General features: G+C 37.5%; 1 protein-coding gene across 2 annotated transcripts; it reads right to left on the bottom strand.

The window, feature by feature from the left end:
• Nucleotides 1-91: 91 nt before the first annotated feature.
• Nucleotides 92-19,175, bottom strand: LOC134276695 (bromodomain adjacent to zinc finger domain protein 1A-like). Of its 2 annotated transcripts, XM_062758963.1 has the most exons (23): nt 19,036-19,168; nt 18,755-18,913; nt 18,317-18,592; nt 17,786-17,881; nt 17,479-17,583; nt 17,182-17,269; nt 16,291-16,510; nt 11,883-12,049; nt 11,428-11,523; nt 11,136-11,274; nt 10,720-10,866; nt 9,224-9,316; nt 8,625-8,849; nt 7,985-8,150; nt 7,676-7,783; nt 4,672-5,674; nt 4,168-4,271; nt 3,769-3,890; nt 3,412-3,486; nt 2,786-3,042; nt 2,347-2,489; nt 652-872; nt 92-306 (listed from the first exon to the last, which is right to left on the bottom strand). In XM_062758963.1, exons 2-23 carry the CDS (start codon nt 18,865-18,867, stop codon nt 101-103), a joined length of 4,170 nt encoding a protein of 1,389 aa, XP_062614947.1. In that variant the 5' UTR covers nt 18,868-18,913; nt 19,036-19,168; the 3' UTR covers nt 92-100. The 2 variants fall into 2 exon arrangements, with proteins under 2 accessions (XP_062614947.1, XP_062614948.1); XM_062758964.1 differs by lacking the exon at nt 92-306 and having other exon boundaries at nt 738-865; nt 2,343-2,489; nt 19,036-19,175.
• Between the last annotated feature and the right edge of the window lie 419 nt (nt 19,176-19,594).

A 19,594-nucleotide genomic window follows, 5' to 3' on the forward strand; every position in this document is an offset into this window, starting at 1 on the left:
ACCTTGCTTTTGAAAGTTTAAAAATGGAAGAAAAAATCGCAACTGAACAGTTTACTTTTAAGGAAATAATTGACCTCAGTATTTATATATATAAATGTAATTAACCTCCGTTAACGTCGGACAGTTTAGACTTGGGTCGTCCCTTTCCGCGTGATTTCGGCGTCAGATCGTCGTCCGTTTCCTCCCAGTCTCGCTTCTTTCCTGGTTTGACGGTCAGCGGACTGTCGCGTGGACTTCCCTTCCGTGACGAGGCTCGACTTGAGTTTGGCGTACTCTTAGTCTGGGATTTCTTCTTACCAGCTTTAGCTTCAAAGGAAAAACAAGATTTTACTACATTTTCTAAACTTTCTTGGCACACTTTTAACTGTTTTTCATAAAACTGCCAATACTTTACATGATTTCAATTAACAAAACAAAAAAATTAAAATTATTCAGCTTATATTTCACTTTTCCACACATAAGAAATATATTCCCTGGTATTTCAATGAAACTTCCTCAACATAAAAAACAACCCTATGATTTACAAGATTCTCACATAGAACAAAACTGAACAGAAGTGTCCTTCAAAGATAAAGAAAACTGAAACTAAATAAAAAATTTCAGCTAAACTTTGGGCAGTTTATTTCCCGTTTTTTTTTTTTGTATTATTACCTTTGGGCAGTTTTATTTTCCCTGTGGTGGTGATCCCCGTACATAGTTGACACTGCCACTTGCCACGGGGGACCTTTTTAAGTGGGGGGATGGCACAGTCCAGGTGGTAGACGAGGGGACAGGAGTCACAGCAGACCAGTGTTCCCCCCGTACTACACACGGCACAAACATTGTCAGTCTCCTCCTCTTCTTCATCTGACTGCTCCAACATCTCCTCATCACTGGAAATTGAAAGTAAACATAGAGATCAAGATAACTAACACAGAGCTCAGGATAACTGACAGAGCTCAGGATAACTGACAGAGCTCAGGATAACTGACAGAGCTCAGGATAACTGACGTAGAGCTCAGGATAACTAACAACCAGTGCTACTGACCAACAGCATGTGACATGTCACAAAGTAATGAGATAAGAAATGAGGAAATACAGGATAGTTACTGTATACAGGTTATCTACGCCCTTTTATACTACCAAACAATTTTGCTTGGTTTTAAGGGGATGAAGGATATATGGTCACGTGACTCAGTTGATTTACGTCATAATCTCTGATAAAATTATGAAACCTATATTGTATAATTTTTTTGACTGTTTGTTTTACCATCTAGTATAAAAATATGTGAAAACATTCAAAATTTCTTGCAAATATTATCAAATTACGGAATAGATTAATCTCTGCCGTTTATACACTGCACGTCCAGTGCGTCTTTATCGTCATAGTGGATCTCTTACAGTAAGATCATACACGGTAAAAACAGGTTAGTATAAAATCATAAAAACAGGCCATAATATGTACATGGTAGGGTATTTTGTAAATTTCAGAACGCAAAAAATATTTTTACATGGTTGTTGACGGAAAAGTTCTGTGGGAAATTTGTCTTATTTCACTTATTTCAGGAATGTGTGACGTCATAGTTGGGTTTTCCCGTACTCGAGAAATGTAAACATGACAGGTTTTTCTCATGATCATGACTCGTTTAACTTTGCCCCGTGCAATATTGAGCTCAGCTTCACCAATTGATATTTTTACAGTTAATCAATACAATGACGACCTTGAACTTTGACGTAAATTTTCAAATATTGAATGATAGGATTTTTTGCAAATTAATTTTTTTATGGTTTAAGTTGAAAAAATCGTAAATTTCTGTCTCCAGATGTGGTGTTACAAAAGAATCTTGCTTTTATGAATTTTTAACCCTTCATGTTAAAATATTTTAAAAGACACATTTCCGCTGGTATATTTTTTATCTATGGTGAAAAATTTCAAATAAGTTAAATATAAATATAAAAATGAAATAGACACTGTGGGGTATGGTATTTGTCACTCAATATCTCACTTGAATAAACCTATGATTTCTGCTTTATTATGTAGGACATACATAAGATATATACAAAATATGAAAAAAATTAAATGACAGGTAATAAATTATTCGCCCAGTCATAATTTTGCAGAAAGAAATAATTTGTTTACATTCGCTCATGAGGGTGCAAAAAAAGATTTTATAAGCAAAAATGTAAACAGTATTCAGTTTATCAGAATATTCTTACATTAGTTGTTTACTTATTATATTATATAAAAGACTAACACCATTAAAAACCTACAGAGACATCTAGAGAACTAGTTAAAAATTGTTGTTACCCTGACAGAGACATCAGTGGTTACTATGGGACTGTTTATCTGTTACTATGGTAACTCACCTGTCCTCCTCCTCATCCTCCTCAATGTCCTCTTCGTCCTCGGACTCGTTCTCGGTAAACGTCCTCCTTCTCTGTTTTAGCGGGCTTCTCTTGGTCTCCTTAGGCTTACAATCTGGACAAAACCAGTCACCCTTAGGAACATGCTGAAAACAAAGAATCGAGTCAAATCAATCAAGTCAAGTTTCAAGTTTTTGAAACAAAATATTGTCTTGTATAAAGACAAGGTAAATCCAAGAACCTGAATCAATGTATTGCCTTGCATAAGGTCAAGGACAATGTAAGAAATGAAAACTCGAGTATTTTGTAGTAAGAGTTATTACACAACTGAAAACCAAGTATTTTATCAAAAAATGTATATCCAAAGCCTAAGATAGTGTAAACATTATTTTAAAACTGTCCCAAACCCCTCATCTTAGCATAATAGATCTGTTTAACACACCTTCAGCCTGGGTTTCAGACAGTACATATGATGACCCCGGTCACACTTATCACACAGCAGCATCTGTTCGGCGTCGCCTTTCCGTCGACAAATTCTACAGCGGGCGTGAAGCGCGGACTTCTGCCAGATGATGCTCTTCTCGAGCGTGGAGAGGTGGAGGAAGACCTGAGCCAGACTGGAACAGAAGAGGACCGAGTCCTCCCAGCGCTCCATGGTCGACTTCTCCATAACGGGCTCCTCCTGTTTACTGTCCTCATCTGGAAATAGTTAAAATTGTCAGATCTTTGAACAAGTTGTGTTTGTGAAAGACTATGCCCCGATAGTAACAAATTGTTGGAGTGGGACGTACATGTACACAGAAGTGGTATACATTTACCCTTGACAGCGCAATTGTTATGGACTAGGTTAAATTGACATAGACGGACAGGACAATCGATCCAGGGGTCATAAATTGTCAAAAGATAACTTGGTTTTCATTAAAATTTGGGAAAAGCATTCATAATTATCCACGTAGGAGAAAAAAACATGACATGTAATTCCTAGTATTAATTCTACGGAAATGCACAATATCTAGTATTTTTTTTTACAGTCTGTCCACCTTTAACTGTCTCTGTGTTTGTTCTTACCGTCAGAGCCCCCGTCCTCCGATTTTTTAGCGTCCTTCTTCTTCACACCAGCCTTTGATTTAACATCTGTGACTCCTGAAATTTTCAACGTTTGATTTGTTTTAAATTGGTCTTTTAAATGTTTTTATTTGACTCTAATTGAAAAGTTAACATTAAAATCACATCTAGCAATTTAAGCAATGAGAAATATTCACAATCAAACGTTTTTGAAAGAGATTTTTGTTAAATAGTTACAACTAGCATTTTAAGCAATGAGAAATGGATTTTTGTTAAATAGTTACAACTAGCATTTTAAGCAATGAGAATTGTTCACAATTAAACATTTCTGAATGAGATGTCCGGTTTTTTGTTGACTACCTAGTGGGGGTCCCATGTATTTGTGTTCTACACCCATAGCAATCTGTAGGAGGGCCTTTGAGAGATCCTTGACCACTGACTCCCGAGTTTCCTCATCGGAGATCGATTTATCATCATCATCACTGAAATCAAAAATTATCAGATCATGACAAACAATTCATCCATCATGTAGAAGTTTTCACAAATAATTATTTGCATATACATGTGTTAAGAAAAATGAAAAATATTGTCAAAATCATTTCATTTCCAATGTTGATATGAGCAGGAACATTGTGTTCCTTTTAAAAAGCAGATAAAAATTACATGTTCCTGAAATATATCAAAGGCTATTGCCCTTGACATGTGATACATCAATTTAAAACAAGTAAGTCTGTGCCAAAAATAACTGTAAAGCAATACCCTTCATTGAAGCTGATGTCATGTTTCTGAAACACAGGATCTTCAGTTTGTGGATCATAACTCCCCTTCTCTATCGCACTTCTCCAGGCCAGTCGGTCATTTACCTATAAAAGACATACGTGTAAAAGAATTCTTGTTATAAATAAATAATGGTTTCTTTCCTTCACATAATATTGTACAGACAACAACAAAACTTCACCCAGACCCACCTTTATTTCCCCCAGACCTACCATTTTTTTACCCAGACCTACCATTTTTTTACCCAGACCCATCTTTATTTTGCCCAGACCCACCTTTATTTTCCCCAGACCCACCTTTATTTTTTCCAGACCCGCCTTTATTTTTCCCAATACCCACCTTTATTTTTCCCAGACCCACCTTTATTTTGCCCAGACCCACCTTTATTTTTCCCAGACCCACCTTTATTTTCCCCAGACCCACCTATATTTTTTCCAGACCCACCTTTATTTTCCCCAGACCCACCTTTATTTTCCCCAGACCCACCTTTATTTTCCCCAGACTTCCGACATGGATCCTCTCCTCTAAGTCGAGCAGCAGCTCCCGTAGGTTAATCTCCAGCATCTCCTGAGCACTGTTATTTTTAATCAAACCCTTGGACATCCTCTTTGGTCCCGTCCTTGTCGATTTAAATGTTAACTCCGAGGGCGATTCTGAGCGCAACTCCTCCCTGGCAAGGCTAGCAGTGACAGACTGATAGAGAATGTCCGAGGGGCATTCCTCTATATTTTCAACAATCACATTCTTCCGCTCTAACAAAGCTGTCTTCAAAGCACTTTCTCTGAATCCTCTCTCATTGAGAGAGTTAAGTAAGTCATGAAATTGTTCAATATTTGTTAAGAACATCCAAGTGTTTTTCTTGCGTGTTTTAATTTGCGTCACTGCCTCATTTTCCTCTGTGTCTTCTTTCACAGAGGCCGACTTGGAGTTTTCATCGTCACTTATTGTAATGGCGTCATCGTCGTTCTTCTTGTCGCGAGTATTTTGAGGTAAATCACTTGGATCAGCTGTGTCGTTAGGATTTCCGGTTGAGAGGTTTTGACTGGTGTTAATACTATTATTAGCGGTGGACGTATTCATGGACTCGTTCTCCTTATCACTCCCGTTACTGTGTTCCTCCGATTTTTCAGACTTGGGCATCTGTGCGGGTTTCACAACAGGTAATGTGACTTTCTGTGGAGCAATCTCCCAGCCTCTGTCGTCTACCAATTCCTCCTGATCCTCGACAAAGAGCCCGGGTACGGACTGGAAGACCCAGTACCGCCTGAACATCCGGTCCCTTCCCAGGGGAGCCAGGGTACAGGAGTGCTGGAGACGGAGGACCCTGTCAATCATCTGTCTCTCCTGGAGGGCAAACTCTGCCTTCTTGTTGGCATCCTCCTCCTCCTCTCTCTGTCTCTGGGCTTCCTTCTCTTCCTCTGCCATGGCAACATCATCATCATCTTCATCCTCTTCTTCCATGATCTTCACATCATCGTCAACTGTCTCCCTACAAAACAATGAATGATCAATATATCTCATTTATCCCGTCTCTACTTAGTCATTCCTCTCAATACATACATCTACAATATTTCAGAATTATATAAGTAACTGCTACACCACCTTTCCATTAGTAGAGCTTCCGCTCCTCTTCCCCTTGTAGACCTACCCCAAACCCAATTTCTTCCTCATAGCAGTCTATCCCTGCCTCTTTCTACTACAGACCTACCCCACCCAACCCTAGTTAAAATAAGATTTATTAATACCAATTTGGGACCCATCAGGGCATACAAGTAAACAGAAATACATACAAAAAGAAATTCCAACTAGAGACCTACCCTGCCTCACCTCCCCCCAGTAGACCTACTCCACACACCCCTCCCTTTAGACCTTCCCTGCCTCACCTCCCACAACACACACCCTCTCCCAGTACCCTGACCTACCCAAACACACACCTCACTCAACCAATAGTCCTACCCCACACATCCCCTCCCTTTAGACCTACCCTGCCTCACTCCACCCCCTCGCAGTAGACCTACCCCACACACCCCCTCCCTTTACACCTACCCTGCCTCACTCCAACCAGTTGACCTACCCCACACACCCCCTCCCTTTAGACCTACACCCCCTCCCTTTAGACCTACCCTGAATCACTCAACCCCCCCAACCTACCCCACACACCCCTCCCTTTAGACCTACCCTGCCTCACTCCAATCAGTTCTACCCCACACACCCCTCTCATTAGACCTACCCTGCCTCACTTACCCCACACACCCCCTCCCTTTAGACCTACCCTGCCTCACCCCCCAGTAGACCTACCCCACACATCCCCTGACCTACCCTACCTCACCCCCCCCTCCCCCCCAGTAGACCTACCCCACACACCCCTCCCTTTAGACCTACCCTGCCTCACTCCAGCGAGTAGACCTACCCCACACACCCCTCCCTTAAGACCTACCCTGCCTCACTCAAACCCCCCAGTAGACCTACCCAACACACCCCTCCCTTAAGACCTACCCTGCCTCACTCCAACCAATAGACCTACCCCACACACCCCTCCCTTAAGACCTACCCTGCCTCACTCCAACCAATAGTCCTACCCCACACACCCCTCCCTTAAAACCAACCCTGCCTCACTCCAACCAAAAGACCTACCCCACACACCCCTCCCTTAAAACCAACCCTGCCTCACTCCAACCAATAGACCTACCCCACACACCCATCCCTTAAAACCAACCCTGCCTCACTCCAACCAGTAGACCTTCCCCACACACACCCTCCCTTTAGACGTACCCTGCCTCACCTCCCCCCAGAAGACCTACCCCACACACCCCTTTCTTAAGACCTACCCTGCCTCACCTCCCCCTCCCCCCAGTAGACCTATCCCACACACACCCTCCCTTTAGACGTACCCTGCCTCACCTCCCCCCAACAGTAGACCTACCCAGAGCTGCCAACATTCTGAAATGATAAATAGTAAGGCAGGGTCTAGGGACAACTTAGGCCCCCTGCCGCTGAAGATGTTTTGTAAATGGACATGTAATCTGAGGTATGATTCCATTTTGTTTACTTTAAAACATTGACATGAATGTGATCGGCCTTCTAAAACCGAAACAATGATACAAGCTAGCGTTGTAAGAATTATGAATATATTATAATAGTAGAAACTATAGACTGTCAGCTATGAAAATACCGGTATTATATACTTTGAAGGAGAAAAACTGAAATCCGTAAGGCGTATTTTACACCTACGCCTTACGCCAAAATCGTAAGGGTTGGCAGCTCTGCCTACCCCACATACCCCTTTCTTAAGACCTCCCCTGCCTCACCTCCCCCCAGTAGACCTACCCCACACACCCTCTCCCTTTCGACCTACCCTGCATCCCCCCCCCCCAAGTAGACCTACCCCACACACCCCTCCCTTTAGACCTACCCTGCCTCACTCCAGCCAGTAGACCTGCCCCACACACCCCCTTACACCTACCCTGCCTCTTCCCTTTATTACACCTACCCTGCCTCTTCCCTTTTCATCCTCTCCTCCAGCTCCCTCAGATGTTTCTGTCTTCTCTGCTCTGCTTTTTCTCTCTCCCTTTGTTTCTCTTCCAATCTTTTTTTGTACCTAAAGAGAATGACCACAGAAAATGTCATAGATATCTAACAAAACGCAACCATTCCAGAGAGAAAAACCATACAGACTAACATAGAGAACTGACAAAATAGAGCCTTTCTGATAAAAAATGAATACAAAAAACTGTCATAGAAAACTCAGAAATTATACACATTCTTTAAGATATAAAAGCAGAGCATCTGATTGATTTACCTCATGGCTAGCTCCTCCTTCTCTCTCCTTTGCTCCGCCCACTGTAGATGTCGTAGGTCATACTTGAGCTGTCTCAGCTTGTCATAATTATCCTCAATTGTGTCCCTAGTGGCAGCGTATGTCAAAAACTGCTGGACCAACAGATTCAGGATTTTCAGCTTATCACCTGTAATATACCACATTATCCATGGTTATCATTTCATGTACCACTAAGAGACTTCTCCTTAACACTTTTTTGGCTGTTGCCAATTTTCTGCCTTCTCTCATCAGCTTTTTTCAGTCATAAATATGTGATTAGTCTTAACAATACTAAAACAGACTATAATTTAAGTCAGCATTCATGTACTTTTCATGTCATGTAATGAACAATCCATCAACTTCACTTCCAGTCAACTTTTAGTACCCACATTTATGACATTGCTAATATTGGATGCATTTGCTCTTGTGTAAAAATATTCAACCTATACAATACACTTCTTCACTATAGCCCTGACATATTCATCTTGAAAAATACACATTTCTGACTTCTCTAATGTACTAAGAAATTGACTACACTTGTAAAAATCGAACACACTCTCTGTTGATAGAAGTTTCATCAGCTTGTACAAAGAAATGACTACAGTTTATTTTACTCCCTTACTTGGTTGTAAGTCGAACACACTCTCTGTGGCCAGAAGTTTCATCAGCGTGGGCTCTTGTTTCCTGAACTGCAGCCCCGGGTCGTCCAGTGAAGTGTATCCCCCTCGCTGCTGGTAGCGGTACTTGACGTTTTTATCGCTGACTTTGGCTCCCGAGGCCAGGATGTGGAGTCGGACGATCTCAGACAAGGTGAAGGAGTCAAGAGGCAGCTTCCTCAACAGTGTCCCTGTAAAACAATGTACAATGTCACACTACGCATTCAATCAATTTTTCCTAAAACTGCCATAAGGCATTTAAATTTCATGACTTTTCTCAGATTTTCCAAGACCTTAATTTTTCAGTGCAAAAATACAATCATAAATTTTCCGATTTAAAACATTTGTACTTGAACTTTTGTCCCTTTAACTACCCTTACTGCTCTCAATCACCTAGAGTTGTGGTATCTGGACAGCTTCATTAATATTTATGTCTATGATACAAGGCAAACTGTTCTGTCACTTTTTTTAACTTAGTTGTGGAATAACATTTTTGCTTGGAGTTGGGATCTGGGCACCAAGTCAAATACCACAAGTTGAAGAAGCTTAACAGTCAGACACTTACCATGTGTTAGTTGTGGGATCTGGGCACACATTGTAGCTGTGTCCATCATATTCTCCATATCCATTGTGTCATCCATATCCTCCATCCCTGTCACTGTGAATTCAAATATTATATTTAACAATGTCTGATAAAAGCTATAGAGGAGAATAATATTCTGTGGTCCTTCACTTGCGCTCTAAAACCTTTAACGATTTTAGGTCCATTGCTTCTACATGTACTTTGATAGGCTTTACTCTTCTCATTAATTTCATTTTTTTTAAAAACATGAATAAGTCCTTCTATGCCACTATTTTACTAAGGATAGCTTAATTAACCTTGTCCTGATTATCCCGTACTCAGGGGTCTAGAATTACGCTTTCCCGTTGCCCGGGGAAAGTAAAAATTCGTACAGGAAAGTATGATCGCGGGTCTACTCACCCGCTCGGGAAAGTAAAAATAAATGACAGTAGACACTTATGTTGTTGAAAGTTGTTCTTTTCACAAGTTTTGATTGAAAATTGATTTGAATTTACTTAGCTAGTGAGTTGTGTGAAGCGGTATGAAGGGTTTCCCTTCAAATAAATGTACATTATCACTACCGGAAATACTTGTTTGCTGTATAAATGAAAAACCGAAAAGTACACTTTGTCAGGATTGATACGAACGTGATTTGAGGGCTATAACTCTTGAAAATTAAATGATTAAGGGTAGAATTAACGAAATAAATGTTATAATCCATTAGACAATAATTTTTACTTTGAAAATACAATTCAATATAGCATACAGTGTATTAATAATAATGATATAATATATCAAAAATACAATGCAATATACCATATTTATATTTGTTTTATATCAGAGACATAAATAGCATAAGTATTTTAATTGGAGGAAAATATTCACATATTTGAACCATGGGGGATATGTTAGCCTGTAAATGCCAGGATATATAAACATAATGTCAATAAAATCTTAAAACTTTATTGATTCATGTTTTTCTTTGGCAAGTGAATTTTTTAGGCGGGCAAGTGAAATTTATTGTATCACTTGCCCTTGGGCAAGTGGGTTATAAAAAAAATTCTAGACCCCTGCCGTACTTTACCTTGATTAGCCTTGACCTGATTTTCCTGTACTTTACCGTGATTAGTTTTATCCTGATTTTCCCGTATTTTATCGTGATTAACCTTGACCTGATTTTCCCATACTTTACCTTAATTAGCCTTGTCAGGATTTTCCTGTACTTTACCGTGATTAGCCTTGTCAGGATTTTCCAGTACTTTACCTTAATTAGCCTTTTCCTGATTTTCCCGTACTTTACCTTGTCCTGATTTTCCCTGTAGTTTACCTTGATTAGCCTTGTCCTGATTTTCCCGTATTTTACCTTGTCCTGATTTTCAAGTATTTTACCTTGATTAGCCTTGTCCTGATTTTTCCTGTACTTTACCTTGATTAGCCTTGTCCTAATTTTACCGTACTTTACCTTAATTAGCCTTGTCCTGATTTTTCCCGTACTTTACCTTGATTAGCCTTGTCTTCCTTAGAGAGCTCCTCCTCCTCAGCTTCCTCCTCTTCCTGTAAAGTAAAGATGGCCGACATCATCATCAGAAGAATGTCCGTCAGGACGCCATTGTGATCTGTCTCCAGTAACGCTCTCTCCAGAATCTCTATAAATAGGAATACAAAAGAAATACAGTTCTCTCAAGAATCATATTTAAATTACAATACAAGACTTAAGCTTTTCTAGTAAAAATTTTTTTTCATAGTCCTTATTTAATTTTCACCATGGTCAATATTGATTTTTATTCTGGCATTATCAATTCATATTCACTCTCATAACTGTTCATAATTGTATAATAAACATTCAGAAGGGATTATACATATTACATGTAAATTTAAAGTGTATTAAACGAAAAAAAAAAAAAGTTATTTGTACCATATGTGAATCCTTTAGGGAAGTATTCCCTTAGATCAAACAGAGAGGTGAAGCAGTTGATAAACTCTAGAACCATCAGAGCGTCTCCAAAAGAACCACTCTGTATGTGGGTCTGGACCACCTTCAGCTCCGGCAGGGGCTAAAATAAACAAGAAATATTATTATCAAAAAGAAACACAAGCACCATCAACATTCAACCAAATCTCTATTCCTCACTATATTAAAGAAGTCCACGTTTACACTATTCAACAGAAGTGTGAAGGGTATTTAAGGGGGTGTAATTTGTTCTGACCTTGAGATCGTCACACTCGAGATCGTCACGTTGGCGACTCCACTCCTTGTATATCTCGGCCTGGATCCTCCTCTCTTCCATCAACTTGGCCTTCTCCTGTAAATTACCAGTATAATGATTACATTGAGACAAACTAACCTAAGGTGATTTAATAAGGACTTCATTCGCCTGTAAAAAGTCATTACATTGTTAAAATTAAGGAAAATTAACCTAGGGTGGTTTAAAAAAAACTTCATTCATTTAAGATGATTTCATGAATCAAATTAGATTTCATAGGGATTAAAGTTAAGATTTTAAATATAAGAATTTTAATTTTTATGAAATTTGACTAATTGGGTGTCAAATTTCTGCATAAAATGTATAATACTAACTTCACATCAAAGCCACATTTTCTCGTCAATGAACAGACCTGCAAACATACCCCGACTGCCTTGACTAATGTGATAAGAATTTACCAGAGCCTTTTCCTCCCTCTTCTTCTGCATCTCTTCCTGACGTTTCTTTTTGATCTCCTCTTTCAGTGCCATTTTCTCGGCCAGTTTCTGCTGTTTGAATTGCTCTTTGATGGCCGCCTTTTCCTCATTTGTCAGTCTGGGCATCTCTGGCTCTTCTGGTTGTTCAACTAGAATGTAAATAACATTTACATTAAAAAGGTCTGCAAAAGTGAAATGATCTTTCTGGATAAGTGATCAATATGCTCAGAATGTCAGAGTGAGGTCTATTCCTGAATGATAATAACCCAAACTAGTGCTAATTGTAACGGGGACCGTTACAGATGTTCCCCAAACGCTCCCCAATTCCCTTTTTGTGCCTAATTCCTGTAAGACATTTTTAAAAATATTATCAGTATCGAAGGATTTCATCAAAGAATTATAAAAGGTATATGATATCAACTATATGTCATTTAACGCATTGTACGCGCATGAACGTACATGTACATGCAAGATGATCACAGCATGTTGTCCAAACAATTACCGTAATTTCGGGATTATAGGTCGATGGGGTATATAGGTCGAAAGGCTCATTTTCAGCCTTAATTTTTGAAAAATCCTAAGATAGGTCGAACTTACTATATAGGACGAGGCTTTGTTTCCCGTTTTCTAAAGATTCTTACGCAGATACAACGTATGAGAACAGGTAAACCCCTAAAATTACCGGGATTATTCTGTGACATGAACGTATTAAGAAAATAAACAGGTATTTTAATGAGTACAGCATTTAAATAAAGTTTTTAAACAAATGTAGTTAAAACTTCTTTGAATTGTGTTACTACTTATTTTTCTCCAACTTGCCTGTTCAATGCCTCCGTAGCTTCACACTGTTGTTAAATCAGAGGCATAAATAACACGTAAATACGTCACTATTTTACAGCTATAATTCGGGAAATACAAGAAACCAAAGAATAGTAATTCCGATTTCAGAACAACTTGGACACGTTCCTAATAAATTTTATTCACACATTATTTACCGGTGGACGACAGTTACTTCAATGTCCGCCATTTTTATTTTTCTTCTCCAGGGATTTGCTAAAACACGCAAATGACCATTGAATGTATATATCCAGCAACAGTAAAGAATTGAAATCATATTAACACTCAATTAGTTTAATTTATAAATTTAATTGAGAGTACATTCACCATTTGACTGTCAAAATGAATTTCACGGCTTTGTTTGTTCAATGATGTGTAACACTAATACCCTATAACGGCACGTGGGTTTGTTAATCATGCCCCGCAGGCATTTATAAACCAACACAGGTGTTTACACCTTTGCGTACACAGTGTAAATCCTTTATCTGTCAGACAATTAAAATTCAGTTAGAAGCCAATCTTTGTATACCGGTATTTCAATGTACTTCTTGTGTACGAAGAAGCTTTTAATAAACCTTATAATATTAGTTAAACTTATATTACTGTCTTAATTTATATTTCTGTCGCCCGTATTTATTACCAATTCTTTGCTTGTAAATATCAATAAAATTATTTTTTGTCATCCGCATATAAATGGTAAAATCACTACAGTTATGATCGTGAAAACTTTTCGTATTTTAAATTTTCATACGGTTGCGGTTTTACTTTTAGTACACGATCGCGACTTCCTAACTTCAAAAGATGGATACCGCATGATGCTAATGGATAATACGTTGAGGAATTATTTAATAGATGAAGCAATGTTGTTTTCCTTTGTCATCAACGGATAATTAATGAATTTATTTTGTAAGAAAGCTATAGAATAAATATGTAATTGTTTACCGGGGCATCAATTTTTTGCGAAAAATAATGAAAAAAGTCACAAAAGTGGCACAAATTTGCTTTGAAATTGACGTAAATTTTACTTATTTGGGGGCATTTTTCGTTATCTTGAGCCTTAAATAGGTCGAATTTTGAATATTGGTCGACCCCAGCGGTTCTGAGAAAAAAAGTATCGACCTATATTCCGTAAATTACGGTAACATATCTATATATCATGAGAATAAATAAAAAAAAATTCTTTACAATTTATTTAAATATTGGCCATTTTGCGTATTTCGCGCGTGCACGTGCATAAATGAATGTTCGTGCATTCAAGTTTGATAGTACCATTATGTAGGAATCCATTATACCTATTTATATTCTAAATTTTATCCGGTTTGGTTGAAAACTAAGAAAGTTATAGACATCTAAATTTTCAGCCAATCAGATTACAGCACACGTACATGCGCATGCTTTTCATGAAAATTCTTATTTACCTTGCTGTAGATCTTTATAATGTATAACCATGTTCAGAATTTCAAAGAATTTTGTCGAAAAACAAGAAAGATATTGAGACTTTAGTTTCAGCCAATCAGAGGAAAGCGCACGTGCATGCGCGTGAGATCTTGCTATTTTGACCAAGTCATCTTGTCTATGCTTCTAATATATCCTTGTATTATAAGTTTCAAAACATTTCATCAAAAAATTAAATAGTTACATCTATATCAATTATGTTGCACATTTCTGGTATTGCACGTGCGCGCTCTTGCAAGCACACGTGCATGCACATTCTTTCATGATAATTCTTTTATATCAGGCTGTAGATCTCCTTAATGTATGACTATATTAAAAATTTCAAAGGATTTTATCAAAAAACAAGAAAGATATTGAGACTTTAGTTTCAGCCAATCAGAGCGAAGCGCACGTGCATGCGCGTCAGATCTTGCTGTTTTGACCAAGTCTTCTTGTCTATGCTACTAATATATCCTTATATTATGAGTTTTAAAACATTTCATCTAAAATTCAAAAAATTACGGCAATATTTATTATATTGGTCATTTCACTTGTTGCACGTGCACGCTCTGGCAAGCACGTGCGCGCAAAATGACCTTTGTTCCGCAAATCTACATAACATGCCTACTGACCCTAAAAAGGTTTCACCTTAGTCGGATGTGTAGTTTACAAGATCATTCGCGGAAAAGATTTTCCCAGGAAGAAGAAAAATAACTAGTTTTAATTGTAACGGGGACCGTTACAGATGTTCCCCAAACGCTCCCCAACTCCCTTTTTGTGCCATTTTCCTGTAAGACTTTTTAAAAAATATGCTCAGTATCAAAGGATTTCATCAAAGAGTTATAAAAATTACAATGATATGAATTATATTTCATTTAACGTATTGCACGCGCTCGCATTTGCATGCACATGCAGGATGATCATGGCATGTTGTTTAAACAATTAACATATCTTTATATCATGAGAATCAACAAAAAATATCATTAAAATATAAATGTTATTGTTTTTCGAACATATTGGTGATTTTACGTATTGCGCGTGCGCACGTGCATGCATGCATGTCCTTGCATTCAAATTTGATAGTAACATAATGTAGGTATCCATGATACCTATTCATATTCTGAATTTCATCCCGTTTCGTTGAGAACTTAGAAAGTTATAGACATTTAAAGCTTTAACCAATCAGATTGCAGCACACATGCATGCGCGTGCTTTAATGATGATTCTTATTTATCATACGGTAGATCTTCATAATGAATGGCCATGTTCAAAATTTCAAAGGATTTGTCAAAAAACAAGAAAGATATTGATACTTTAGTTTCAGCCAATCAGAGCGAGGCGCACGTGCATGCGCGTGACATCTTGCTATTTTGATCATGTCATCTTGTCTACGCTACTAATATATCCTTATATTACAAATTTCAAAAGAGTTCATCAAAAAATAGAGTTACGGCTATATCCATTAAATTGGTTATTTCACGTGTTGCACGTCCGCGCTCTTGCAAGCACGTGCGCGCAAAATGACATGTTGACAATGTCATCTTATCTACATTTATAATATGTCTATATATTCTAAATATCAAAGCATTACATCGAGAAATGTAAAAGTTATGGCAATTTCAAGTATATTGGTCATTTCACATGTTGCACGTGCGCACTCTTGCAATCACGTGCGCGCAAAATGACCTTCGTTCCGATTATCTACATAACATGCCTACTTACCCTAAAAAAGTTTCCCCTTAATCGGATGTGTACTTTACAAGATCATTCGCGGACAAAATTTTCCCAAGAAGAAAAATAATAATAATAAGAAACAGAGTAAAAACAATATGTTCCCCAACTTCGTTTGGGGAACATAATAATAATAATAATATAATAAGAAACAGAGTAAAAACAATATGTTCCCCAACTTCGTTTGGGGAACATAACTAGGACCTAAAAATCATACCTTTTCTGTATGCAACTTTACACTTGTGGTATTTAGAACCCTTTCCTTTGAACTTTACTAGTTATTGTTTGTACAGGGTGTTTCATGTAACATTTTGAATGCACAAATTAACAAACACACACAAAAAAGGTACAGACAAGTGTGGGGGTTTTCCCATGTACAATGACTGACCTTTTTCCACTCTTTCTTTGTCTTTCCTCTTGTCCTCCCTCTTTTTCTTTGGGGACTTTGAGGAGATGAGTCCCGAGACGTCGGAGCTGTTCACGCTGTCTTCCTCCCTACGCCCAGCCGACTTCCTCTTGCTCTCAGAATAACCAAACGCTGGAGGGGGGCCCGCAAAAAAGTCCGAGAAGGAACAGTCCTTCAGGCCCTTCTTCTTTATGGCTGACTCCTGAAAAGGTCAAGGTTTTTTTTAGAATTTTTTTTTAAAATTGTTTCTTACATGACAGTCCAATGCGACCTTGACTGTTGTCTGTATCCCAGATTAACATAATTAGCAATCAGAAGCATTTTTTGTCTTTCATACAATCTTTTATTTACACTGATTTAGGGATACGTTGGCAAATAAATATAATCACGATGGTTTAAATTTTGCTATGCTCACGATTTATCATTTTTCCACAAAATTAAAACCATCATGAATGGTATTATTAGTTTTTAAAAACGTTTATATGCTTATAAAAACGAAATTTTGAATTAATGTCTTGCAGCTTTGACTTAGTACCATTTCAATTGGTACTTTTTTAGATATCGGGAAATTTTAACATCATGGAACTAAAACTACTTACAGAATATAAATATACAAGTATTGTACTTTTTTCTTTTCTATGCTTTTAAAACAAAATGATGCTTACAGTTACTAATAACTCCACTGCGAATAGTTATCTTACAAAAGAATACAATTTGGCAAAATCTTATTAAAATCACATCTTTGGTCAACTCCTGTTAGATTTCTGTGTAGCCATCTAGCAAGAGTGGATCAAAGACCTAATTTCAATTAGACTGCAATTTTGCATTGTAAAGATTAATTAGAAATATGTTCCCAGACTTTAAATCTCTCACCTTTACTCTCCATATTCCCAGCACTGACTCACAGAACTGTTTTAAGTACAGCTTACTTTTGTCTCTTGTGTATACTCCTTTTTTACGACTACAAAGTTCAAAAAGAAATGATGAAGAAAATATTGTAGTATATCAGTACTTTCCATCAAAAAAGTTTAACAAATAATATCTGAGAGTTTCTTAACTATTTCCAAACTTCACTGCAAAAAGAACATTTAAAACTTAGAAAATACTTGATGACAGACATGACTTAAAATTCCCATGCATTTTTCTTTTTGTCTGATTTACACTACATACCTAACATGTTTAGCTGGTACGGTTATAGTTATGTTGGTTTTTCCTTTCTCTTGCACCACATACTTATACTGATCAGCCTTCAGAGTCACCGCTTTTGACTTGGCACTAAAAAATAAAATAGTCAAGGAAATTTAATTAAAGGAAATTGGTATAAAGAAAATACAGCTAATGCAATAACAAATGAAATATTCAAATCCAGCATTCTAATCCATTTAGTATTTGTTCTGACTGAGTTCATCATTTTTAATGCTTAGCTTTATATTTTGGGAGATGGATCAATTAATATGAAATCTAAATAATGTTTAACCTTGCTTCTTCTTCATCCGAGTCGATAATAATGCATCCATTGACTTCTGGTACCGAGGCTGCAGGGGGAACCACTCTCAGCACCTTGCAGGTCTTCCTGTAACAAAAAAATTAATTTTTTTTTTTGAAATGACATTAAACCAAGTCAGTGACATTCATCATTTTCTTACCTCTTGAATAAATTTTGTGAAAAGACATTTAATTGAATATGTGTGCCTTGCTTTACGATACAGTACATCTAGTTACTTGTTTGACAACTATTCATGAATACTGTGCAAGGTGAACAAGAAATGCAGTTGAAACGGCTAAACATGTAGTATACTTATATATCATATGAATACCATGTAAAAAAAAAAAAAATCATATATATGATAAATTGTAAATATAGGCATTGAAAGTGTTTCTGACATAAATTTTGTTATTTAATGATGATAATGAAGATCAATATTGGATACCTTCAACATTTTTTGCTGATTTTCATGAGAATGACATTTTACTTTCATTTTCACACAGACCTTAACACACACTTTACCTTTCATTGCCTAGCATCACTTCCACCATCTCGTCAATGAAGTATCGGTCTTTCGTGAAGACAAAGATGTCATCGTTCATGTCATTCAGGCGACTTCTGTGGGTCAGGCTGGCCAGGAAGAGAATTGGCCTCTGAAGGTAACTGGGGAAAGTGGCCAAATTCTTGAGAGCTTTCTCTTCGCATTCCAATGCTTCTTGATATGTGAAGCCAGCTCTCCCAGTGATGGAGCAAGACCATACTAGACTGTTACATAAAATTACTCTCTCGAAAAAGTCTCTGAAAATGTGAAAACGAATACATTACTTATGTATTAATGTAAAATGGCGGACTATAAAATAGACAGACGTGAACCGCGACAGCAGACGAACGTGTTTTTACACATTGTGTAATCAAGAAGAATATCTATAATGCACGTGGGTAGGACAAGAAAACACTTACTCATAATCGCGGAATATCTCATTTGTTAATTTACAGTGAAACACTTCTTCGTCTGGGTTTAGATCGGGTGGTGGTCTGATTCTGTGAAATGGCTGTCGCCGGAGAAGCGGCATCGTGAAATATTTGGAGGGAAACACAAAGAACTTGTCCCAATATATTCTACAAAACAGCGTTCAACAAATTAACTGATGTATTGTGATACTGATAAACAAGCACAAAAATCACATAACAACAGAATATCCGAACGGAAATACAAAATATAGCGACACGCTATCCCTTACCAGTTACAAACAATGAGGTCAAACAATCTCACGCGTGAGGTAGACTGAGATGAAAGACGATGAACACCGGTTTGGTAGTAGGGGAAAACAAATGCGAAAATAAACCATTTAGTAAGCTTTAAAGAAATATTTTACTTGATATGACGAAAGATGAAATATAATTGATTTAATAAATAGTAAAATAAAATTTATTTAGTCAACTTAACACCGAAAATTCAAGAATTTATTTTCATCGATATCTCAAAATTGTGGGAAATATCTTTAATAGGCGGGGCTTATTATGTGTCAAGAGTTTTGATTGGACCATTTTTTCAGGGGTGCGTCGATTTACCCAAATGGACCCAAATGGAAATCAAATGGACCCAAATGGAATCAAATGGACCCAAATGGAAATCAAATGGACCCAAATGGAAATCAAATGGACCCAAATGGAAATCAAATGGACCCAAATGGAAATTTAAATATAATATTTTTCATATTAAACGTTATATAAAGTGAAAAAAATAATTTATTTGACTATTCGATGGATTTAGATGTAAAATAAAATTAGTTTATCGTT

This window comes from Saccostrea cucullata, unplaced genomic scaffold (assembly GCF_032062105.1).
Source record: "Saccostrea cucullata isolate Sc308-1 unplaced genomic scaffold, CSIRO_AGI_Scuc_v1 ctg7163, whole genome shotgun sequence".
NCBI classification, from domain to species: domain Eukaryota; kingdom Metazoa; phylum Mollusca; class Bivalvia; order Ostreida; family Ostreidae; genus Saccostrea; species Saccostrea cuccullata.

Coding starts and splice junctions, on each gene's coding strand:
- LOC134276695 (XM_062758963.1), bottom strand. CDS start 18,867: ATGCCGCTTCTCCGGCGACAGCCATTTCACAGAATCAGACCACCACCC. Junction 4,272..4,671: donor GAAGTCTGGGGAAAATAAAG/GTGGGTCTGGGG, acceptor TGTCTTTTATAG/GTAAATGACCGACTGGCCTG. Junction 873..2,346: donor GAGGATGAGGAGGAGGACAG/GTGAGTTACCAT, acceptor TTCAATTTCCAG/TGATGAGGAGATGTTGGAGC.